The sequence below is a fragment of the Hyperoodon ampullatus genome, assembly GCF_949752795.1.
Source record: "Hyperoodon ampullatus genome assembly, chromosome: 7".
In the NCBI taxonomy this organism is placed as follows: domain Eukaryota; kingdom Metazoa; phylum Chordata; class Mammalia; order Artiodactyla; family Ziphiidae; genus Hyperoodon; species Hyperoodon ampullatus.
Window position 1 is genome coordinate 96,772,773 of NC_136920.1, and position 27,073 is coordinate 96,799,845.

Sequence of the window (27,073 nt, forward strand, 5' to 3'; positions counted from 1 at the left end):
ACATGGGAAAAAATTAACTTCAACCCCTACTTCTCACCATACACAAAAATTAATCTGAGATGGATCAGAGATATAAATATTAACGCTAAAATGATAAAGCTTCCATAAGAAAACAGAGGAGAACTTCTTTGCTACTTCAGGGGAGGCAGAGGTTTCTTAGGACAGAGAATGCAATACCTATAAATGGAAACTTGGTAAATTAGACATCATTGAAAGTAAATTTTCCGTTCACCAAAAGATGCAATTTTAAAATGAAAAGATAAGTCAGAGGCTGGAAGAAAATTTTCACGGAACGTGTAGCTGACGAAAGACTTATATTTGGAATATGTAAAGAGCATCTACTATACAGTCATAGAAAGCCAAAACCTCAATCCCCGCAAAAAAGGTGTGTGTGGGGGGGAATATTTGACAGGACACTTCACAAAAACAGGTAAATTAATGACCAATAAGCACATGGAAAAAGTGATCAACATCATTAGTCACTAGGGGAATGCAAATTAAAACCACAATGAAATACTACTGCACAACCACTTGAATGGCAAGGATATGAAGCAACCAAAACTCTCAAACATTGTAGGTAGAGTATAAAAAGGTATGTCCACTTTGGAAATATGTTTGGCCTTTTCTTATAAAACTAAAATACACCTACCCTACAACCCAGCAATTCTATTCCTAGGAATTTATCCAAGAGAAATAAAAGTATATTATCACACAAAGACTTGCACTTGAATATTCACAGCTTTATTCATAATAGTCAAAAATCTGGAAACTGTTATCTACCATCAACAGGAAGATGGATAAACTGTGGTATATTAACAAGAGGAGTACTACTCAAGAATAAAAAAGACAGCATGAAAACATACCAAAAGCATTATGCTGAATGAAAGAAGTCTTACACAAAAGAGTACATGTTGTATGATTTCATTTATGTGACATTCTAGAACATACAGAATTAGTCTTTGATGAAAAAAGTTAGAACAGTAGTTACCTTTGGGAGTGTAAGGACAGGGAATGACAGGGAAGGTACATGAGGAATTATCTGGTTTAATGATGGTATTCTCTAAATCTTGATGGGCTTTGAATTACAAGGGTATGTACATTTGTCAAAACTCACTGAATGGTACAACTTAATATTTATATATTTAACTGCATATACAATTTATTACCACAAAAAAGGAAACACAAATAATATTAAAGTCTAATTAATGATATACATATTTATGAGTTTATAGGTGAATTTACTGATGACTACATCTTACTCTAATATGCATAAAAAACAAAATGGACTGATGAATAGATAGAGGGAAAGATACTGTTAAAACAAATTTAATAGAATGTTAATTGCTGAATCTAGGTGGTGAGCGTTAAGTGTACAATACTTGCAGTTTCTCTGAATGTTTGAAAATTTTCATAATAAAATATTGGGGGAAAAATCAATCCAATAACCTAATTCCCCTACCTAAAAATCCCTATTGGTTACATTCAATAATTACCAATAGCGGGACTTCCCTGGTGGCACAGTGGTTAAGAATCCGCCTGCCAATGCAGGGAACACGGGTTCGAGCCCTGGTCCGGGAAGATCCCACATGCCGCAGAGCAACTAAGCCCATGCACCACAACTACTGAGCCTGCTCTCTAGAGCCCATGAGCCACAACTACTGAGCCCGCACGCCACAACTACTGAAGCCCGTGTGCCTAGAGTCCGTGCTCCGCAACAAGAGCAGCCACTGCGATGAGAAGCCCGCACACCGCAATGAAGAGTAGCCCCCGCTCCCCGCATCTAGAGAAAGCCCGAGTGCAGCAACAAAGACCCAGTGCAGCCAAAAATAAATAAATAAATAAATAAATAAAATTTTAAAAAATTACCAATAGCCTTTATTCAGACCTGGTTCTCACTTCCTACCCTATAGTTTCTGACGCCGTTAACCACCTTCTCCCTTTGAAACCCTATACTAGTATTTTAAACTGCTTCCTTTTCCTTCTTTGATTATTCTTTTTGCCTTCTCTTCCTCTTTCTACTCCCAAACTGCAGGTGTACCTCAAAGTTCAGAACTGAGCCCTACTCTATACTTTTTCCCACAGAAAATTCACTCCTATCATTTTAACTATCACCTATATGCAACTCCAAATGAAGACATAGCATCTTTTCTGTATTCAAGTCTCCCACGTCTAATTGCCTACTAAGTATTTTAACTTGCATGTCCCGTATCATCCAAAGTATTACTTTATCCTCAAAATTTAGAACTGGTATTCTACTTCCCAATTACTGTCCATGGCGGCACAGAGTTACCCAGGGTCAAAACAATGAAGTTATTTTTGACTTCTCCCTCTGTCCTAATCCTTAAAATAATCCGACACCAATCCCTCCTAAATCCATTTCTCCCTTTTCATTCAACCACCATTAGTCTTATAATAATTCTTATAAACTCACTTTATTGTAAGAGCTTACTGGTTGATGTCCCAGCCTCTGTCTCTCCTCATAATTCATCCTGCATACTTCTAAAACACCTCCAATTATGTAACCCCTGTTTATATAACTTCTATGATTTCCCGTATCTTTAAAAGAAACTATTACATGCTGAGCAGAAAAAGTTAAACAAGATGTGTTACTTGCCATGGTAGCAAATCTCCAAAAATGCAATCCTCCCAGTGAACCAGGCCTCCTCCTCGCAGTCCCCTCCCACACTGAATCTGGGCTGGCCCTGTCACTCATGCTAACCAACAGAATGCCACAGTAGTAGCACTGTACTGGTCCCAAGTCTATGCCTTAAGAAAGCCTGGAAACTTCCACTTTTGTACTCTTGGGAGCCCTGAGCCACCAAGTAAGAAATCTGGCTCCTTAGCTGGAAAGACCACCTGGAGAGGAAAAAGTCCTGAGACAGCATGGAGAGATAGAGTGAAAAGGCCTAGACATCCCAGAGTCCCACTGGAACTCAGCTTTCCAGGTGTCCCTGCCAAGGGAGAAACATGAATGAAGCCATCTTGGACATTCCAGCCCCAGTTGCCACATAACAGCAGCTACAGGAAGGACTCCAAAGGACACTAGAAGAACCATCCATCTGAGGCTCAATCAACCCAAAGAATTGAGAGAAATAATAAAATACTGTTGCTGTTTTAAGACACTAAGTTTTAAGGTGTTTTTTTGACAGCAATAGATAATCGAAATACCTGCCCTCAAGAAGCTGACTATATAATGTGGGAAACATTCCAGTAAACACAAAAGACCATCAGAGGTCAGTGTTATGACAGAAGCATACACACCATGCTAGGTGAATACGGAGGAGGGTCATCTAAATTAAGCGGTCAGGGTGTGTGAAGCGGAGGATAAGGGGAGTACCTGGGAAAGCTTTCTAGAGCAGTTGATACAGGCTGAGTTTTAAGTGAGTTCAGGATACAACATGTAGTAGTTAGGTATAAACTAGCATGGTGGTTTGGGGGAGTGGTAAAAGATATAGCTAGGGACATAAACAGGGACTAGATAATTGAGGGCCTCATATTAAACTAAAGAGTTTAAACTTTACCCTAGAAACTATGAAGGACTTTAAGCAGGGAAATGACATTATCAGATCCGTATTCTTTGACAGATTTCTTCGACAGATTTGTACTAGACCAATGAAAATGGAGGCGACTGGAGGCAAAGAACATTTAGTAGACTGCCTCAGAATCTAGGAGAACTGATAGAAACCTGAACTAAGAGTGGCAGAGTGAATGGAGAGAAAGGGACAATTAATATTAAGAATCTACAGGACTTGGTAAAGCAGAGAGGGGCTAAGAGAAGAATTCAGAATGACTAGGTTATTTGGCTTAGTCACTGGAGGAGAGTGTGGTGTCACTTATGGAGAAGTGGGAAAAGCAAGATGGAACAGGATTCACACACAGGTAGTTTAGACTCAGATACAAGGACAGGAAGAAAAGATGGATGTATCTGCTGATAGGAAACTGAAGGAAGGTTTACTCGATGGCCCCTATTTTTTCAGTGAAATAAAAGGCAAGATCATTTGCTAAGACTAAGGAGAGAAGTGGTGGAGACAGAAAGTTTAGAATGAGAGGTAATAATTAGGGACAGCCCTCAGAGGAAGAGGGAGCCCTGAAGATCGGGGTGTTTTTGAAAGTCAAATTTATTCTGGCCTCAAGACACACAGCTGTGTGATCTCCTGCAGCAGCCCTCAGCAGCCCAAGTATAAGAAGAATAGAGATGTCGGGGGAGGTGGGGTCCTGACTTGGCCCAGGACTGGAGTACTATGGAAAAATGAAAGGAAAGGAACAAGCCTCCACAGAATTGATGGTAATGGTAAGGGAGAAATTCAAGTAACGGACCATGAGTCCAGTCTGGCTAGGGAAAGAAATGCTTCCAGGGAGCTGGAGGACTGGGAGAAAATGGAATGAAGTCAAAAAACAAGAAAGAGGACTTGATGTCAAAGTGTACATTTACTGAGAATGAGACAGAAAGCTGGAAGGACTGAAGGCTGTGGGATGCTGCAACAGTCTGGCTCACTGCTTTGCACCTAAGAAATACTCACTAGATTTACTGACTGCCAGACAAGCTATCAGGACTTCAAAGCATACCAGTTAAATAAACTAGCATTTGGTGAGAAAGTTCCAAAAAGAATCCTCTCACACCCTGTCAATTCCAATACAGCATAAACTCTTATATCACATCCAAAGTAATGCTTCCAACATTAACTCCCTTGATCTGCTATTTACCTATCACTCTATCACGAGTTCACCAGGCAAGCTCAGAGCATTTTAAAAAAGAAGACCCTTGCTTGATATTGCAATTTTTCTGCTACTGGTCCCAACCTACCTTTGTGAATCAACCGATGATGTCTCTTGAAGTGCAAGCTCACCATCTTTATTCAAGAAGAACCCTATTTGCTATTATTCTCAATGGGTCACTATTAAAGCCAGGGAGCTTAAAAAGAAGTTCGGCCCTAGAAGAGAACTAGCTTGGAAGCCTCACCTTTCTAATACCAGCAATAATCTTGAAGGATGCAAGCTGGAAACTAGAAAGTGTCCCCACAAAGGCAAGACAATGTCCATTATAAAGCAGCCAGGTGTCAAGGAGAAAAAAAATCAAATATGTGACTAAACTGAATATTTGGTCTTTTTGGGGGGTCAGTTCATGGTGTCTTCTTTAAAAATTATAATTATATTAAAAAACACAGTGATTACCTTCAAACAGTACAAAGCACTTAGCAAATTTCTATTACGTAAATTCATCTTTATATAACATCAAGGTGAAATTCTCTTAATTTCGTATCCAGTAATTCAACAAATACTTGTCCAATAATTATCAGTATATAGCACTGAGCTAAGTGTAAAAGAACACAAAAGAGTAGAAATAAATTTTTAAATACATATGAAGAGGGAGAGTCCAGTCTTTATCCTCAAGAGGCTTACAATATCAATGGCCAGCCAAGACATACACAGGTAGAAAAAAATGTAGAGTACAGTATAGTACAAAAATAAGCAAAATCAGCAGAGAGCTGTATAGATGTCCTGAGGAGGGAGAGATTAGTTCAGGAAGAACTGGATAAGGAAGATTTTACAAAGGAGGTAGAATTTAACTCGAAGCTTGTACCGTGGGTAACTGAATAAGACATCTTATTAAAAAACCCCATTATTTCCCCAATTTTCCAAGCCAGAAATATGGGCATTTCTATAACTCTTCCCTGTCCACCTATTAGTGCTACCCCTAACACCTTACAAATGGATTCACATCTCTCCTCCCCACTGCAGCACTTCAGTTTTGGCCACCATTACTGTAACGCAGGCTCTGACAGATAAGTCTCCTAACTGGTCCTCTACACTACTGCAGTCTATTCTCCAACTGGCATCATCATCTATCTGAACTGCAAATCTCTATTTACAGTTGCCAAGATACGGAAGCAACCCAAGTGTCCAACAACAGATGAATGGATAAAACGGATGTGGTAATACAGACACATACATACACACACACACACACACACGCACGCACACAATGGAATACTACTCAGCCATAAAAAAGAATGGAATTCTGCCATTTGCAACAACAAGGATGGACCTGGAGGGCATTATGCTAAGTGAAATAAATCAGATAGAAGAACAAAACTACTGTATGTCATCACTTATATGTGGAGTCTAAAAAGTGAAAAGAATGAATGAATGTAACAAAACAGAAACAGACTCACAGATACAGAGAACAGGTGGCTGCCGGTGGGGAGATGGGGGGAGGGGCAAGATAGGGGTAGGGGACTAAGACGTACAAACTACTGTCTATAAAATAAATAAGCTGCACGGAGATAGTATACAGCACGGGGAATACAGCCAATAGTGTATAATAACTTTAAATAGAATCCATAAAGGTTTTAAACCACTACGTTGTACATCTGAAGCTAACATATTATAAATCCACCATACTTCAAGTAAAAATTGTTTAATTGAAAATAAATAAATAAAGTGCAAATCTCATCCTTTGATCCCCACCCCCTCCTTAAAACTCTCCAGTCTCGGGGCTTCCCTGGTGGCGCAGTGGTTGAGAGTCTGCCTGCCGATGCAGGAGACACGGGTTCGTGCCCCGGTCCGGGAAGATCCCACATGCCGCGGAGTGGCTGGGCCCGTGAGCCATGGCCGCTGAGCCTGCGCGTCCAGAGCCTGTGCTCCGCAGGGGGAGAGGCCACAGCAGTGAGAGGCCCGCGTACCGCAAAACAAACAAACAAACAAACCTCTCCAGTCTCTCACTATCAGGGAAAATCTCAAACTCCTTACACGGGATCTGAGCCTTTGTGGTCGGGCTTCTGCCTCCTCCACTAGCCTCATTCCTCTCTACCTCAGGTCTCAGTTGTAGGTCCCCTGCCTGCAATGTCTTCTTCCCTATTCATTGCCTGGCTAATTTCTCCCTATATCTACCCCCACCCCTGCAACTTTTTCTTTGCAAATTTCAAACCAACAGAAAAGTTAACAGAATAGTCCAGTGAACACACGTCCTTCATCTGGATTCACCAGCTGTTAACGCTTTTTGCCACATTTACTTTACTTCTCCCTCTGAACCCCCTGAAAGTTACAGACATCATGACAACCCCTAAAACTTCAGCAAGTATCTCTTAAGAATAAGAACCTTCTACAGAATCACACACAAAATATTTACCACTGATACAGTATTACCTAATATGTAGTCCATATTCAAATTTTCCCAATTATTCCAAAATGTCCTTTCTTATTTATCATATTTCCTCATTTGCTGAATCATTTTCCAAGTATCCTGCCACTTTTCACTTAGCTCTCTGACACATTAGCAAGCCAAGATTTTCTTGATAAATAAAAATGTATTTTAGTAGAATTTAAATAAAATCACAATATTCACAACTATTTTGACTTCCAAACAGGTCACATTAAGAAACTTAGAAAATTGAAACTATGACCAAATTCTATGCCCACCTTAGCCTTGCTGTAGTACCCTGAAAGGGACACAGATCCATTAAATAGCTTTGCAAACAGCTTGCAATGTTACTGTTTGAAATTTGGTTTTGGCGCTGAATTTAACACAATCAAAGTAGCCTCGTAGCCTAAACTGTAAAACATCAGATAAGGCAAGTGAAATAGGTGTTAGATATATATCAAAATCTTGATCATACTTGGGACCAAACAATGAGCTGCTGTTATTTCAATGTACTGATGAATCCCTGAAACACTTTTTATTAAATTTAACATAGGGTGCTGAAAAAGCTAAAATCACTAAAGGATTTTAATTTGTGCACTTGTTTTTCAAATAAAAATTAGACTGAAAGAAAAGAAAGTAGAAACACAAATAGAACTGGCCCGTTATGTACAAACATACATGTAAACACAGGGTTTTTATTCTTAACAGCATCATTTACCTTCTGCCCTTCTCACAAAGCTTCTCAATTTCAGCTTTCAGATCCTGCTCCTTCTGCAAAAACTCCTTCTTTTCTTTCTCTATCTTCTTCTTTGTTTCTTCTCGCTTTATTGTTACGTCCTGGATAGCCTTTAATATCTCCTAAGTCCCGCACAATTATAGTCAAACACAAATAAAGAAGGAAATGAATTAGTTCTTTTGGTCTGAAGGTTACTTTCAACTATCTCAAATTAACATATTGACTTTAGTGATTTCAAATTGAATTGAAGGAATCTGGTTGATGAGTAGTCCCAAAAGCGGTCAAAAAAGTCCCAAAAGGGAGTAAGTTATAATAAAGCAGATTTCAATTCAACAGGAGAAAAGAATTTCTAACAATCACAACTGTTCAAAAATGGAATTTACTGCCTTGTGAAGCAATAAGCTCTCCATTACTGGTGCTCAAATAAAGGCTGAATGAACACCTGTCAAGACTGCTGAGAAAGGCATTCTTGCACAGGGTGGGAGTTTGCTACTTCCAAAAAATGTGGTCTTGTTTTGTTTTGTTATGGCTCTACTTTATTATGCGTAGGGGTTATCTTTGTTCTTTTTAAATTATTTAACTATATACATATATATTTATAATAAAAAGTCAAACAAAAAGTAATAAAGTTAAGTCACCCCTAATGCACACCAATTCCACCCATAAAGTAATCAATGTGTTAAGCGTTTTGTTCTATGCTTTCACATCTTTCTCCATTCTTACACAAATACATGTGTACTTATGTACGTCTGTGCTTTTTTGTTTTCTTTATAATGAGGTAATTTTATATACACTATTCTGCATCTTGCTTTTGTTCACTTGACATGAGCATACTATCAATAAATATAGATCAAACTAAAAAATAGCTGTATAACACGACATGACACATATATAAAGAATTTAGTCAACCATTCTCTGTTAAGAGTCCATCCTGTTAAGGTTGATTTCAGTTTTCTTGTAACTACAAATAATACTACAATAAACATCCTGTATGCCTATATTTTCATACAAAAGCTTTTATTTCTGTAGAATAGACTCCTAACAATGAGACTGCTAAGTCAAGGTATGTATACATTTTAAAATTTTAAGTGACAATTCCTAATATCTTTTTTCTTCAGACTTTATTTATATACTTATTTACTTGTTTATTTATTTATTTAACTTTTTGGCACACTGCACGGCATGCGAGATTCTTGGTTCCCCAACCAGGAATTGAACCTGCGCCCCCTGCATTGGAAGCTCGGAGTCTTAACCACTGGACCACCAGGGAAGTCACCCTAATATCTTTTCTAAAAAGGTCATAACAATTCACACTCCTACCAATGTCTAAAAAGAGTTCATTTTTCCTTACCTTTGACAACTTACTTCATTTTCCCCAATCTCTTGGGAAAGAGGGAGGAATGGTATCTAGTAATTTTAATGAGCATTTCACTACCTCCTGTTCTTTTACTGTTTTTATTGTCTGTCTCCTCCAACTAGAATAAGCATTCAATGAAGGCAGAGACTATGTTTCGTTCACCACTAAATCTTCAGAGCGTACATCAGGAACTCAAAAAATATTTGCTATACAAATGGATCGACACTAGTAAGGCTGAGTTTATTTTCATACATTTGTTACTCATTTGCTTTTCCTCTTCTGTGAATTACTGTTTGTGACTGTTACGGGCAAAATAATAACCTCTTCCCCACAAAAATGTCCATGTTCTACTCCTTGGAACCTATGTTACCTTCCATAGCCAAAGAGATAGGGAGACAATCCTGGATTATCGGGGTGGGCCCAATCTAACCACAAATGGGTCTTTAAAAGCAGAGAAACTTTCCCAGTTGTGATCAGAGGAAGATGTGATTAGGGAGGAACAGTTACAGAAATGCAATGTTGCTGACTTTGAAGATGGAGACGGGGTCCACAGGTAAAGGAATGCAAAGAGCCTCTAGAAGCCAGAAATGCAGGGAAATGTATTCTCCCTTAGAGTCCCCAAAAAGGAATGCAGCCTTCCTAATACCTTGATTTTAGCCCAGTGACACCCATGTTGGACTTCTGACCTACAGAACTGTAAGATAATAAAGATGTGTTGTTTTAAGCTCTAAATTCACGACAACTTGTTACAGCAGCAATGGGAAACTATTACAGTAGAAAACTATTACAATAGGAAAGTAATACAATAACCTTTCCTGGTTTTTCTCTAGATTGTTTGGCTTTTACCATGAATTTGTAGGAATCTCAGAAGGTCATCTTAAACCCTTTGTCAGATGTGCTATAAATATTTTCTCTCAGTCTAATATTGATCTTTTGACTGTTTTCTATATCGTTTGCCATGCCAAAATTTTTAATTATATATAATTAATTTTAAAAAATTTTCTAGGTTTTCTGCCTGGGTTAAAAAGACCTCTTGCAACTTCAGGTATATAAATATTCTTCTAAATTTTCTTCTGATTTAAAATTTTTTTTCCAGTTTTTATAGGTATATTTTTAATTTACTTAGAATTGTATTTTTAAATATAGTGTGAGACAAGAGTCTAATCAAATGACTTTCCAGGTAGGCAGTCAAACAAATATATTAAATAAATAATCCTTTCCTCTCTGAACCAAAATAGGAGTGAGTTTGGACGAGATGCCCTCAAAGGTTCTTGTTTATCCTTAAAATTCTATGATAACCATTAAAAAGTTAAATACTGCTTTTTTATTTCTATTAATTTGAAAACAAAATTAAAGTCTGATTAGGGACTATAGCTTTACTTATTGCCAATTTTAATATAAGCAGAATACCTGGTGATTCTTCATTTCCTCTTCTCTCCTTTGCTGAAGTTGCTTTAATTGCACTTGGAGCTGATTCTCCACTTGCCTCTGCTTATCCAGGACCTCCTGGTAACGCTCCTTCAACAGGGTTCTCTCTGTCATCATTTTATCCTATTGGTAACAACAGATGAGAAGTTTAATTCGCCAATTTCATTGCAAGAAACATTCACCATGTCCCTGTTCAAGGCACCATGCAGGGCGCTATGGCTGCAGTGTCTGATGCTGTAGCTAAATTAATTAGAATAAGCAAATGTAAACATCCAGCTCCTCAATCACCTTACCACATTCCAAGTACTCAGTAGCTACATGTGAGTTGTGGCTACTATACTGGACAGCACAGATACAGAACACTTCCATCGTTAAAGGAAATTCTATTGTACAACACTGCACTAAGATGGAGGGTGGCAACTTATGGCCTGTGGGCCAAATCCAGCCATCACCTGTTTTTGTTTTTGTTTTTAATTTTATTTATTTATTTTATTTTTGGCTGCATTGTGTCCTCATTGCTGTGCACGGGCTTTCTCTAGTTGTGGTGAGCGGGGGCTACTCTTCATTGCAGCGCGGGGGCTTCTCATGCGGTGTCTTCTCTTGTCGCGGAGCACAGGTTCTAGGCACGTGGGCTTCAGTAGCTGTGGCACGCAGGCTCAGTAGTTGTGGCGCAAGGGCTGAGGTGCTCCGCGGCCTGTGAGAGCTTCCCGGACCAGGGCTTGATCCCGTGTCCCCTGCATTGGCAGGCAGATTCTTAACCACTGCGCCACCAGGGAAGTCCCATCGTCTGTTTTTATAAGTAAATGTTTTATAGGAACATAGCCATACCCGACAGCTGGCTGGCTGCTTTCACACTACAACAGCAGAGTGGAGTGGTTACCAAAGAGCACATATAGCCCACAAAGCCTAAGATATCTACTAACTGACCCTTTCTAGGCTAATTTCCCTGCAGTAAGGAATAAGAGAAATAAGGTATTTTATCTATTAAGAGGAAGAAGAATGAGCAAAAAACAAAGAACAGATCAACTACTCAAAATGCATCCAGAAACTGGACTCCTTACTGGTCATTAGCACTACAAATCGGCAGATCCACCAAAGAGTTGTGGGGCGCTTGGTATTCAGATTGGTCAAATTGGCAAGCTCTCATATAAATAGGGAGCAGAAGTAAAGCTTCTGGGACTTCCCTCGTGGTCCAGTGGGTAAGACTCCACACTCCTAATGCAGGCGGCCCGGGTTTGATCCCTGCTTGGGGAACTAGATCTTGCATGCATGCTGCAACTAAAGCTCTCGCATGCCGCAACCAAGGCCCAGCACAGACAATAAATAAATAAGTCAATAAAAGAGGTGAAGCTTCTAAAGGTCACAGTTCAGCTCTGCCCCCCCCACATTAATAAATCAAGAAAAGGAATGATTACCTTTCAAAGGAACACTAAACCTTAGAGGGTCAATTTAAAACACATTTGGTATGAGGTAACTGGTGTAAAATTTAAACAGAGCATTAAACTGAATTTGTTCATTAGACGATAACTACTTTCAAAGAAAAGAAAGGTTTTAGAAGTGAATGGGGGAAAACTTACCACACTATGATAATAAAAAAATAAGCTCTCAAGATGGGACTTTAGCTTTGGGATAAGCTAGTCCTTAGTCCATGTACTGAAATGTGACTAAAGCTCCCTAAACAGATGACACCTTAGCATCATAACTTTAAAGGGATTCTGAACCTGAGGTCTATGGATAGGTGTGTATAAAATTTTTTGAGATGAGAATTCAAAGTTTTCAAAAGATTCTGAAAGAGGACCTTAACCCAAGAAAAGTTAAAGGTTAAGAAACAACTGATGAAAACTAGTAGATTAGAGGATTCTTTTCTTCTCTCTCTACTTCCTTATGGTACCTCTCTGTCCATAAAGCATCTTTTTTTTTTTTTTTTTTTTTTTTGCAGTACACGGGCCTCTCACTGTTGTGGCCTCTCCCATTGCGGAGCACAGGCTCCGGACGCGCAGGCTCAGCGGCCATGGCTCATGGGCCTAGCTGCTCCGCGGCATGTGGGATCTTCCTGGACCGGGGCACGAACCCGTGTCCCCTGCATCGGCAGGCGGACTTTCAACCACTGCGCCACCAGGGAAACCCGATAATGCATCTTTTTAACAGCACAGGATGGGGAGAAAACTCTAGTCTTCACGGAAAGAAGTCTCAAGGTACATACTATTAGTACATACAAATGGATGGCTTAAAGGCATACAGTAAATTACTTGATACAATTCTCATCTTAATAAGCCAAAGGGTTACACATTTGGTCCTGAGAGGCAGGAGTCACAATTTCAAATGTAGGCAGTGGGCAATTACTGTAAATGCATGAAAAGGGTAGCAAATAAAACGGGAGTAAAGTTCCCTGTATTGTCACTAAGCTTAATACCTGCCTAGTCCCAGTGCCTTTTTAAAAGCTCTATTTACGATAGCCCGGAGATGGAAACAACCTAAGTGTCCATCATCTGATGAATGGATAAAGAAGATGTGGCACATATATACAATGCAATATTACTCAGCCATAAAAAGAAACGAAATTGAGCTATTTGTAATGAGGTGGATAGACCTAGAGTCTGTCAGAGTGAAGTAAGTCAGAAAGAGAAAGACAAATACCGTACGCTAACACATATATATGGAATTTAAGAAAAAAAAATGTCATGAAGAACATAGGGGTAAAACAGGAATAAAGACACAGACCTACTTGAGAATGGACTTGAGGATATGGGGAGGGGGAAGGGTAAGCTGTGACAAAGCGAGAGAGAGGCATGGACATATATACACTACCAAACATAAAACAGATAGCTAGTGGGAAGCAGCCGCATAGCACAGGGAGATCAGCTCAGTGCTTTGTGACCACCTAGAGGGGAGGGATAGGGAGGGTGGGAGGGAGGGAGACGCAAGAGGGAAGGGATATGGGAACAGATGTATATGTATAACTGATTCACTTTGTTATAAAGCAGAAACTAATAAAAAAAAATCAACACACACACACAAAAAAAGCATGTGGAGAACTCATTTACAACTAAAAATGTTAACCATCTGTCATGCAATGCAAATGAAATACCATGTTCTACTGCTGTCAACTGACTATGGTGTTTTGTATTTTGGTTGTTTACTAAAATATAATCATATTGTGTTTTTAAAATAATAATAATAGGGACTTCCCTGGTGGCAGAGTGGTTAAGACTCCGTGCTCCCAATGCAGGGGGCCCGGTTCGATCCCTGGTCGGGGAACTAGATCCCACGTGCATGCTGCAACTGACGGTTCGCATGCCACAACTAAGGAGCCCTGGAGCCGCAATGAAGGAGCCCACCTGTCGCAGCTAAGACCCGGTGCAACCAAATTAAATAAATAATAAATATTTTAATAATAATAATAATAATAAAAATTACAGCATGTGGGTCACACCACCACCCGAAAGAATACTGCCAAACAAAACACAACCCTGAGCCTCTTTTGGCCTAATGGCTTGCCAGTTTCCACCCGTTTCAGACTGATGCTAAAGCTTATCTATAACCTCTTAGTTGGCCCCTTCTATTGCTATATCGTCAATGAAACCCTGCCTTCCAACTGGGGGGACCAAATAAACACTCCATGTAAAGTGCTTAGAATAAGTGCTCAAGAAAAGGTGACTTCTCCTCCTTCCCCTGGAGGCTCTCTCCTAGCCTGGTTCTCACGCAGCACATTGCCATCAGGTCTCGCATCTCTAGGATCTTTTTACTTGCCTGTTATAAATAACTCCTGAGTTGCTACTCTCTATTTAAAAGTTTTCATGTGGTTAATGTACTCCAATAACTTACTTCTTTCCATCTGCCCCTCAATTTCTTCAACTTGCACAAAATATCCACTTTCTTACCTGGTTTTCCTCTTTATTTCCATTCAATTAACATATCTTACCCTAAAGACCTCTTCCTGAACATAGGGTGCCTTTTCTAGCATTATCCTTCCTCTTGAAAAATGGACATTCAGATATCCACACACTTACAGGGTGGAAGTTTTGCCACAAAATGCCAGGGAAAGATCAAGGGGACCACTTTAACAAAAATAAATGTGAAGTTCTCTAAGTTTTAAAAACCAATTACCTATTTTTAAGTAAAAAACAGATTTTAAAAGTGATACTAAAAAAAAAAAAACCAATTACCTAGGCATAAAATAGGAAGATACAACTAAACAATACATGAGAAAAAGACCTGATGGAGTAAAAGTGAAAGCTCAACAGTGTGACAAGACGGCCAAAATAAGCTGATGTCAGCTTAGGAAATGGTGTCTAGAATGTCACCATAGAACGACACAAGAGTTCCATTGTATTGTGAAGTAATTACACTGTATGTGCATTACTACAGTTAGCTCTCAGGATCACACTTTAAAAGAAACATTGAGAAGATGTAACATGTCTAGGTGAAAAAGTAACCAGGTTGAAGAAAAGACTGAAAAATATATCATATGAAGAAAAGAAGAATGTTAAAAAAACATCTGGGGATGTTTCACCTGGAAAGGTTCAGACTTAAAGGATAAGAGGAAAAAGCATTTAAAAAAACATTTTGGAAATGCAGCTACACGTGGAACAACTCCTACAGAACACCTACTGAACGCTGGCAGAAGACCCCAGACCTCCCAAAAGGCAAGAAACTCCCCACATACCTGGGTAGGGCAAAGCGGAGAGATTCCCGCACAGAAGATCAGTGCCGAGCGGCACTCACCAGCCCGAGAGGCTTGTCTGCTCGCCCGCCAAGGCGGGCGGCGCTGGAAGCTGAGGCTCGGGCTTTGGTCAGAGCGCAGGGAGAGGACTGGGGCTGGCGGCGAGAACTTAGCCTGAAGGGGGCTAGTGTGCCACAGCTAGCCGGGAGGGAGTCCGGGAAAACTCTGGAGCTGCCGAAGAGGCAAGAGACTTTTTCTTCCCTCTTGGTTTCCTGGTGCGCGAGGAGAGGGGATTAAGAGCGCTGCTTAAAGGGGCTCCACAGACGGGCGCGAGTCGCGACTGAAAGCGCGGAGCCCAGTGACGGGCGTGGGACGCTGGGGCTGCTGCTGCCGCCGCCAAGAAGCCTGTGTGCGAGCGCAGGTCACTGTCCACACCGCCCTGCCGGGAGCCTGTGCAGCCCGCCACTGCCGGGGTCCCGGGATCCAGGGGCGGCTTCCCTGGGAGAACGCACGGCGCGCCTCGGACTGGTGCAACGTCACGCCGACCTCTGCCGCTGCAGGCTCGCCCCGCACTCCGTGCCCCTCCCTCCCGCCCGGCCTGAGTGAGCCAGAGTCCCCGAAGAGGCTGCTCTTTAACCCTGTCCTGTCTGAGGGAAGAACAGACGCCCTCCGGCGACCTACACGCAGAGGCGGGGCCAAATCCAAAGCTGAGACCCAGGAGCTGTGAGAACAAAGAAGAGAAAGGGAAATCTCCCCCAGCAGCCTCAGAAGCAGCGGATTAAAGCTCCATAATCAACTTGATATACCCTGCATCTGTGGAATACATGAATAGACAACAAATCATCCCAAATTGAGGAGCCAGGAGTCAGTGCTGTGCCTCTGAGGTGGGAGAGCCAACCTCAGGACACTGGTCCACAAGAGACCTCCCAGCTCCACATAATATCAAACGGCGAAAATCTTCCAGAGATCTCCATCTAAACACCAGCACCCAGCTTCACTCAACGACCAGCAAGCTACAGTGCTGGACACCCTATGCCAAACAACTAGCAAGACAGGAACACAACGCCACCCATTAGCAGAGAGGTGGCCTAAAATCATAAAAAGTCCGCAGACACCCCAAAACACACCACCAGACGTGGACCTGCCCACCAGAAAGACAAGATCCAGCCTCATCCACCAGAACACAAGCACTAGTCCCCTCCACCAGGAAGCCTACACAACCCACTAAACCAACCTTAGCCACTGGGGACAGACACCAAAAACAACGGGAACTACGAACCTGCAGCCTGCAAAAAGGAGACCCCAAACACAGTAACATAAGCAAAATGAGAAGACAGAAAAACACACAGCAGGGGAAGGAGCAAGATAAAAACCCACCAGACCTAACAAATGAAGAGGTAATAGGCAGTCTACCTGAAAAAGAATTCAGAATAATGATGGTAAAGATGATCCAAGATTCTATTTCCCAGATGCAAAATCTTGGAAATAGAATAGACAAAATGCAAGAAACAGTTAACAAGGACCTAGAAGAACTAAAGATGAATCAAGCATCGATGAAAAACACAATAAATGAAATAAAAAATACTCTAGATGGGATCAATAGCAGAATAACTGAGGCAGAAGAACGGATAAGTGAGGTGGAAGATAAAATAGTGGAAATAACTACTGCAGAGCAAAAGAAGGAAAAAAGAATGAAAAGAACAGAGGACAGCCTCAGAGACCTCTGGGACAACATTAAACGCACCAACATTCGAATTATAGGGGTTCCAGAAGAAGAAGAGAAAAAGAAAGGGACTGAGAAAATATTTGAAGAGATTATAGTTGAAAACTTCCCTAATATGGGAAAAGAAATAGTTAATCAAGTCCAGGAGGCACAGAAAGTCCCATACAGAATAAATCCAAGGAGAAATACGCCAAGACACATATTAATCAAACTGTCAAAAATTAAACACAAAGAAATCATATTAAAAGCAGCAAGGCAAAAACAACAAATAACACACAAGGGAATCCCCATCAGGTTAACAGCTGATCTCTCAGCAGAAACTCTACAAGCCAGAAGGGAGTGGCAGGACATAATTAAAATGATGAAGGAGAAAAACCTGCAACCAAGACTACTCTACCCAGCAAGGATCTCATTCAGATTTGATGGAGAAATTAAAACCTTTACAGACAAGCAAAAGCTGAGAGAGTTCAGCACCACCAAACCAGCTTTACAACAAACGCTAAAGGAACTTCTCTAGGCAAGAAACACAACAGAAGGAAAAGACCTACAATAACGAACCCAAAACAGTTAAGGAAATGGGAATAGGAACACACATATCGATAATTACCTTAAATGTAAATGGACTAAATGCTCCCACCAAAAGACACAGATTGGCTGAATGGATACAAAAACAAGACCCATATATATGCTGTCTACAAGAGACCCACTTCAGACCTAGAGACACATACAGACTGAAAGTAAGGGGATGGAAAAAGATATTCCATGCAAATGGAAACCAAAAGAAAGCTGGAGTAGCAATTCTCATATCAGACAAAATAGACTTTAAAATAAAGACTACTAGAAGAGACAAAGAAGGACACTACATAATGATCAAGGGGTCGATCCAAGAAGAAGATATAACAATTGTAAATATTTATGCACCCAACATAGGAGCACCTCAATACATAAGGCAAATACTAACAGCCATAAAAGGAGAAATCGACAGTAACACAATCATAGTAGGGGACTTTAACACCCCACTTTCACCAATGGACAGATCATCCAAAATGAAAATAAATAAGGAAACACAAGCTTTAAATGATACATTAAACAAGATGGACTTAATTGATATTTATAGGACATTCCATCCAAAAACAACAGAATACACATTTTTCTCAAGTGCTCATGGAACATTCTCCAGGATAGATCATATCTTGGGTCACAAATCAAGCCTTGGTAAATTTAAGAAAATTGAAATTGTATCAAGTATCTTTTCCGACCACAATGCTATGAGACTAGATATCAATTACAGGAAAAGAGCTGTAAAAAATACAAGCACATGGAGGCTAAACAATACACTACTTAATAACGAAGTGATCACTGAAGAAATCAAAGAGGAAATTAAAAAATACCTAGAAACAAATGACAATGGGGACACGACGACCCAAAACCTATGGGATGCAGCAAAAGCAGTTCTGAGAGGGAAGTTTATAGCAATACAATCCCACCTTAATAAACAGGAAACATCTCGAATAAACAACCTAACCTTGCACCTAAAGCAATTAGAGAAAGAAGAACAAAAATATCCCAAAGTTAGCAGAAGGAAAGAAATCATAAAAATCCGATCAGAAATAAATGAAAAGGAAATGAAGGAAACGATAGCAAAGATCAATAAAACTAAAAGCTGGTTCTTTGAGAAGATAAACAAAATTGATAAACCATTAGCCAGACTCATCAAGAAAAAAAAGGAGAAGACTCAAATCAATAGAATTAGAAATGAAAAAGGAGAAGTAACAACTGACACTGCAGAAATACAAAAGATCATGAGAGATTACTATAAGCAACTCTATGCCAATAAAATGGACAACCTGGAAGAAATGGACAAATTCTTAGAAATGCACAACCTGCCAAGACTGAATCAGGAAGAAATAGAAAATATGAACAGACCAATCACAAGCACTGAAATTGAAACTGTGATAAAAAATCTTCCAACAAACAAAAGCCCAGGACCAGATGGCTTCACAGGCGAATTCTATCAAGCATTTAGAGAAGAGCTAACACCTATCCTTCTCAAACTCTTCCAAAATATAGCAGAGGGAGGAACACTCCCAAACTCATTCTACGAGACCACCATCACCTTGATACCAAAACCAGACAAGGATGTCACAAAGAAAGAAAACTACAGGCCAATATCACTGATGAACATAGATGCAAAAATCCTCAACAAAATACTAGCAAACAGAATCCAACAGCACATTAAAAGGATCATACACCATGATCAAGTGGGGTTTATCCCAGGAATGCAAGGATTCTTCAATATACGCAAATCAATCAACGTGATACACCATATTAACAAATTGAAGGAGAAAAACCATATGATCATCTCAATAGATGCAGAGAAAGCTTTCGACAAAATTCAACACCCATTTATGATAAAAACCCTGCAGAAAGTAGGCATAGAGGGAACTTTCCTCAACATAATAAAGGCCATATATGACAAACCCACAGCCAGCATCGTCCTCAATGGTGAAAAACTGAAACCATTTCCACTAAGGTCAGGAACAAGACAAGGTTGCCCACTCTCACCACTCTTATTCAACATAGTTTTGGAAGTTTTAGCCACAGCAATCAGAGAAGAAAAGGAAATAAAAGGAATCCAAATCAGAAAAGAAGAAGTAAAGCTGTCACTGTTTGCAGATGACATGATATTATACATAGAGAATCCTAAAGATGCTACCAGAAAACTACTAGAGCTAATCAATGAATTTGGTAAAGTTGCAGGATACAAAATTAATGCACAGAAATCTCTGGCATTCCTATATACTAATGATGAAAAATCTGAAAGTGGAATCAAGGAAACACTCCCATTTACCATTGCAACAAAAAGAATAAAATATCTAGGAATAAACCTACCTAAGGAGACAAAAGACCTGTATGCAGAAAATTATACGACACTGATGAAAGAAATTAAAGATGATACAAATAGATGGAGAGATGTACCATGTTCTTGGATTGGAAGAATCAACATTGTGAAAATGACTCTACTACCCAAAGCAATCTACAGATTCAATGCAATCCCTATCAAACTACCACTGGCGTTTTTCACAGAACTAGAGCAAAAAATTTCACAATTTGTATGGAAACACAAAAGACCCCGAATAGCCAAAGCAATCTTGAGAACGAAAAATGGAGCTGGAGGAATCAGGCTCCCTGACTTCAGACTGTACTACAAAGCTACAGTAATCAAGACAGTATGGTACTGGCACAAAAACAGAAAGATAGATCAATGGAACAGGATAGAAAGCCCAGAGATAAACCCACGGACATATGGTCACCTTATCTTTGATAAAGGAGGCAGGAATGTACAGTGGAGAAAGGACAGTCTCTTCAATAAGTGGTGCTGGGAAAACTGGATAGGGACATGTAAAAGTATGAGATTAGATCACTCCCTAACACCATACACAAAAATAAGCTCAAAATGGATTAAAGACCTAAATGTAAGGCCAGACACTATCAAACTCTTAGAGGAAAACATAGGCAGAACACTCTATGACATCAATCACAGCAAGATCCTTTTTGACCCACCTCCTAGAGAAATGGAAATAAAGACAAAAATAAACACATGGGACCTAATGAAACTTAAAAGCTTTTGCACAGCAAAGGAAACCATAAACAAGACCAAAAGACAACCCTCAGAATGGGAGAAAATATTTGCAAATGAAGCAACTGACAAAGGATCAATCTCCAAAATTTATAAGCAGCTCATGCAGCTCAATAACAAAAAAACAAACAGCCCAATCCAAAAATGGGCAGAAGACCTAAATAGACATTTCTCCACAGAAGATATACAGACTGCCCACAAACACATGAAAGGATGCTCAACATCTTTACTCATTAGAGAAATGCAAATCAAAACTACAATGAGATATCATCTCACACCAGTCAGAATGGCCATCATCAAAAAATCTAGAAACAATAAATGCTGGAGAGGGTGTGGAAAAAAGGGAACACTCTTTTTTTTTTTTTTTTTTTTTTTTTTTTTTTTTTTGTGGTATGCGGGCCTCTCACTGTTGTGGCCTCTCCCGTTGCGGAGCACAGGCTCCGGATGCGCAGGCTCAGCAGCCATGGCTCACGGGCCCAGCCGCTCCGCGGCATATGGGATCCTCCCAGACCGGGGCACGAACCCGTATCCCCTGCATCGGCAGGCGGACTCTCAACCACTGCGCCACCAGGGAGGCCCGGGAACACTCTTGCACTGCTGGTGGGAATGTGAATTGGTACAGCCACTATGGAGAATGGTATGGAGGTTCCTTAAGAAACTACAAATAGAACTACCATATGACCCAGCAATCCCACTACTGGGCATATACCCTGAGAAAACCATAATTCAAAAAGAGACATGTACCAAAATGTTCATAGCAGCCCTATTTACAATAGCCCAGAGATGGAAACAACCTAAGTGTCCATCATCGGATGAATGGGTAAAGAAGATGTGGCACATATATACAATGGAATATTACTCAGCCATAAAAAGAAACGAAATTGAGCTATTTGTAATGAGGTGGATGGACCTAGAGTCTGTCATACAGAGTGAAGTAAGTCAGAAAGAGAAAGACAAATACTGTATGCTGACACATATATATGGAATTTAAGGGAAAAAAATGTCATGAAGAACCTAGGGGTAAAACAGGAATAAAGACACAGACCTACTAGAGAATGTACTTGAGGACATGGGGAGGGGGAAGGGTAAGCTGTGACAAAGTGAAAGAGCGGCATGGACATATATACACTACCAAACGTAAGGTAGATAGCTAGTGGAAAGCAGCCGCATAGCACAGGGAGATCAGCTCGGTGCTTTGTGACCGCCTGGAGGGGTGTGATAGGGAGGGTGGGAGGGAGACGCAAAAGGGAGGGGATATGGGAACATATGTATATGTATAACTGATTAAATTGTTATAAAGCAAAAAAAAAAAAAAAAAAAAAAAAAGAGGAATTGATGGGGTGCAGGCTCCAGTTGTTGGCCAATTAGTGATGAAACCTCCAGAGGAGCATTCTAGCAGGTTCAGCTCCCACAAGACATCTGAACCAAATGTTTTGTTTTCCCTTTGGGGATCCCCACTGTCATTAACCTGGGGAAGCTCCATTAAAAACACTCATTTGGTGAAAGGTAGCCTGTCCACACTAATGCACTGCCACAGAATTAACTCCAGGTTAGGAAAATCGTGAAAGTGAGCACAAGGAAGTTTATAGCACTAATGACTTTAACAAATCTGAGCTGATTAACTGGATGCCATGAACTGAAATCCTTGTGTTCCAATCAATCTTCCAGAGAACTTCATGAAAGCACACTTGAGGGAGAAAATCCATGAGATATTCTAGGCAGGTTTCTTTACAAAAAGAGAGGAATAATTAGGAAAGACACAATACACTGACAAGTAGGGTGATTATTAGCTACTAATTCTTAAGTTAACACTCTTTGGTAAATAAATGTCTGCATTTACATTAAAAAAAAAAAAAAACATTTTGAATATATTTTGGGCTAACAAGTAAAGGGATTTAGATTTACTCTACGTAGCTCAAGGCAGAACTATAACAAGAAGTTTTAGTGGTTCTGTTCTCACCTCATAATGAGATCTAACAATAAGAGCTATTTTCAAAATGCAATATGCTGATTCATGAGTAGTAAGCTTCCCATCTCTGGAGGTGATCAAGTAGAAGTTAGCTGACCATCTGTCAGGGATTTTATAAAGGAGATTCCTGAACCTTTTCCAACTGAGATGATGTGACTCTAGATCTTCTGCATTAATGGTTTCATACAAGAAAAATTACAGTTTAACTACTTACCAGATTCTTTTCAATATCTTGATCTGTGTTTACCTCTGAATCAGCTGTCTTAAAGTCAGTCTATAAAGAAAGAAACAATTATATTCAGAACTGTTCAGAGACATTCTAAAAGGCAGAATTGCTCTCGTCCTTTCACGGAGAAATCTGCCACAAGGAACTGAGAAGTTAACTTTTCGCTCTCTCCCCTTACCAGCTTCATAGCAAGAGAACTGTAGTTCTGGCAAATGTCCACTGACATCCATGTAGCATGAAGCATTTACCCCACAAAATAACCTGAACAAGACCCAACATCTGATGGAGAGACAAGCTCGAGACTCAGATAAGAATTTTGGCCCCTACAATTTACTGTGCTCATCCTTCCTGCTACAAAAAAGCACACCAGTCACTAGAAGGCAGGATACACAGTACTTCTTAAGATGTAGGTCAGAGAATTAACAAGGATTCCTTCTGCAAGGTCGAAGATAGGAAATATGAATGCTAATGACCTACGCTCATCAATTACTCAGTGAAAGTGATTGTATGTAGGTCATGAAGTTCCTGGTCGCCACGATTAGACACGGGCTGTTACTTATTGAACACCAGAATGAAGTCATCACAGGGCACTGTATGAAAATAGTATGAGAGTTGCCAGTAAAAAAACAAGACAGAGTAGTTCTCCACCAACTATGAAGAAATATCTCCTGCCCTCAAAAAAAAAAAAAAAAAAAAAATTAAAAGCCCAAATTCCGTTTTAGTAGTAGAAACTTGATACTTGACCTGGACGGCAATGTTCTGAGAAAGCTTCAGGGAAGAGCTATCCTGATCATCATCCTGATCCACTCTGACTCCTTCAACCCCATTTGCTGGAGGCACCACAGGTGGGAAATCCAAGCCTGTGTCCCTGCTCCCTTCCTTTAGGATGGAGGCTTGTGGGGCCTTCTCTTCAGGACAATTCCCGGAGGCAAGCTGCTTTGTATCGCACCCTGCCTTAAGAGACCGGGTGGCAGGGTGGAGGCTCTCCCGGAGGCGTGTGTCCCCCTCCTCTCCCGCTGTGCTGGCCACGTCCTTCAAATCAGACTGAGACCCACCGCCAGAGAGACAAAGGGCCGTGGCTATCAAGTTTTCTCCTAAAACCGCCTGGTGCGCTGCTGAAGTGTCACCTGCTGATGAACCAGGATTCTGCTCTGGGTGTTCCAAATGGGCATTTCTGTTATTCTCCTTGGTTATCGTTTGGCTACTTACACTCGACAGAGGCGAGTTCTTGTGCTTCTGTGCAGGGTCTTTGGGGCTATCAAAAACATAAGATAAAAGGTTTCTCTCTTCACCCAATCTTAAAGAGGCTTAAATATATAATACTTTTAACATAACCACTAGAAGAACAAAACTAGACTATATAAACCCCTCCAAATTAGCCAAATGAAAAGGAACTTAGTTTCCACCCAGTGATTTCTGTCCCACACACAGGGAGTATGGTGTGATGGTGAAGAAGCTGGGTTCAGGAGACAGAGCGCAGTGAACAGTCACCCAGAAATGAAGCTGAGGAGCCAAAGGCTTGGGGGGATGCAGGTGAAATAGCCTGCTGTTAGTTAGAATATTTCATTTAGGTACATGTACTAATTTTGTTCCACATATTTTAATAAATAAAATATTGATTGAGAAATATTGTTTTAAATTCCACTCTCGTTTCACAAAAATAATTTTCATTCAGATTCATTTTACAGATCTTTGACCAGAACCACCAACAGCTTTCCAGAGCATAGCATCTTCACTTCAAGTTGCCTGAAGTACAGACAATTTTGAATCCCAAATTGAAGCTGTCAGCAGAACTTTTACCCCAGATAACAAATATACACACATGTATACACTGAAATCGTTGTTTTATTGTTTGCTACAACCATTCACCATACTGCTTTTAAGAGATCTTCAAAACCTATTTACAATGACATCCAACATTCACGACTGTAAGTCTTTTACCAGGAATAATGCATGTTAAATTCCTTTGCTATTAAAAAAAAAAACAAACAAAAAACTGCTTCTGTCAACTATGCCCTTAAGGACTCCAAACTAGTACTGACTGAGGCTTCAGGTCACTGTGCCTTCCTTTCCTCAATAGTACCTACTGTTGAAAATAAAACAACAGAGAGAGCACCTTGTGACATGAAAAATCTTTATAAATACTCTAAGCTGATTCCTTGCTGGGGGTTAAGTGTGGGGGGGACACTTAATTATAAATTTGGGCAGATACAGTACCTGGGTGTGAATCCTGACTCTGCTATTTACTAGCTGTTTAACTCTGGGCAAGTTACTTAACTTCATCTGTAAAACAGAAGTAATATTACCTACCTAATAAGATTATTGTGGGGATTACATGAGATAAAGCATCTGGTGTATTTAGTTCTGGCACACAGTAAACACTCAGTAAACCTTAGCTGTTATTATTATTACTAGTAATATGTGTCTGATTTTATTTATAAAATGAAGATCCAAGTTTATGGTTAGGTTTACTTAACATTTTTCCCCATTACCCACTTAATAACAAATAACAAATAATAAATACAAATGTAACAGATTTGTTACATTTATTAAGTACGCTGGAGTCAGACGAGCCTGGGTTCAAACCCTGACTCCAACATAGCTTGGTAACCTTAGGCAAGTTACTAACCTCTCTGTGTCTCAAGTTCTCTCACCTATAAATGGGAATAATAGCATTAGCACCTACCTGCTGAGATTGTTGAGAGAATTAAATGTGTTAACACATATAAAGCTGCTAGCACAGTGTTATCTATTGTATTAGGTCCTTGGTACTCTACAAAAGAGTTGAGGTAGGGGACTTCCCTGGTGGCACAGTGCTTAAGAATCCACCTGCCAGCTCAGGGGACAGGTTCGAGCCCTGGTCCAGGAAGATCCCACATGTCACGGACCAACTAAGCCCGTGCACCACAACTACAGAGCCTGCACTCTAAAGCCAGCGAGCCACAATTACTGAGCCCGCATGCCACAACTACTGAAGCCTGCATGCCTAGAGCCCATGCTCCGCAACAAGAGAAGCCACCGCAATGAGAAGCAGGTGCACCGCAACGAAGAGTAGCCCCCGCTCGCCACAACTAGAGAAAGCCCGCGCGCAGCAACAAAACCCAACACAGCCATAAATAAATAAATAAATAAATAAAAATTAAATTAAAAAAAGAGTTGAGGTAGGATACATAGTCAACCTAGTACAACATTATACATAACAATGTTTTAAGCACTGTAAAACAAGGTGGGGTATTCATAATTCCTGTCCTCAAGAGTTTAGCTGGAAGGCGAAATACATACGTGAAGCAGTAAGCCATATTAACAAGGCTATCTATTTACGTATAGATAGACATAGATACATATACACGTGTCTATATACATTAGATATAATGTGTATATATATATATATATATATATATATATATATACACACACACACTGATGTAACATATAAACATATAGTTAAATAAACAGATAGTGCACGTAGGAGAAGGTGGGAAATGTTTGCATTTTCAAATGAGTTTGACCCCCTGTATTTTAATCTGTTTATTCAACAAATAATTAGCATGCCTGCTGAGTGTCAGATACTGTGCTGGGTACCAGATATACAAATATAGATCAGATAGTCCCTACCTTTAAAAAGCTTCATCTAATGCAATATCACTAGAGCCAAAAAGGGGAAAGACGAACTACACCTCCGTAAGAAGCCCATCTCCAAAGCCCTTTACCCCAATGAAATCTTCCCAGTTGAGAGTCCCCACGTTACCTTAGACCGTCTGGGAGAACTTCGTCGGGTTTGGAAGCACATACACTAGACGAGGATTCCGGAGGACTGGGAGCAGTGGCCACCACGCCGGCTACCTCAGATGCTGCCATCGTGCTCTGCACATTCAGAAACAAAGTACAGGCTACAAGTTCAAAAATTTCAAAACAAATAGATCTCACCCTCTCAGAATGTCCACACAACAGAGTCATATCAGGAAACAAACACAAAGAAAAAGTTGGGCTCCAGGAGAAAACACTTAAGGGTATTCTCTAGTAGGATATTAAAAGAGCCATTACATGCAATAGGTCCCAAGGGATATCAATCCTCACACGTCACTGTGTGTGTGTGTGTGTGTGTGTGCACAAAGCTTTTTCACTTTAGGAGGAATGCAGTCTCACAGACCATGAGAATCTTCCAAATGATGCACATGCCTACCTACCTT

At 40.2% G+C, this 27,073-nt stretch overlaps 1 protein-coding gene across 4 annotated transcripts in view; it reads right to left on the reverse strand.

Annotated features, from left to right (window-relative positions):
- RNF214 (ring finger protein 214) overlaps positions 1-26,747 on the reverse strand; it is a 55,804-nt gene extending 29,057 nt beyond the window's left edge. For 2 of the 4 annotated variants that reach the window (XM_079709179.1, XM_079709181.1), the window contains exons 1-5: positions 26,632-26,743; positions 24,093-24,138; positions 22,872-22,931; positions 10,645-10,785; positions 7,860-7,999 (exon numbers count right to left, since the gene is read on the reverse strand). In XM_079709179.1, coding sequence (XP_079565305.1) covers positions 7,860-7,999; positions 10,645-10,785; positions 22,872-22,931; positions 24,093-24,138; positions 26,632-26,741 — 497 coding nt within the window. In that variant the 5' untranslated portion in view covers positions 26,742-26,743. Of the gene's footprint in view, positions 1-7,859; positions 8,000-10,644; positions 10,786-22,871; positions 22,932-23,627; positions 24,139-26,631 lie in introns of all 4 variants that reach the window. The other 2 variants (XM_079709180.1, XM_079709178.1) reach the window with 2 other exon arrangements.
- Between the last annotated feature and the right edge of the window lie 326 nt (positions 26,748-27,073).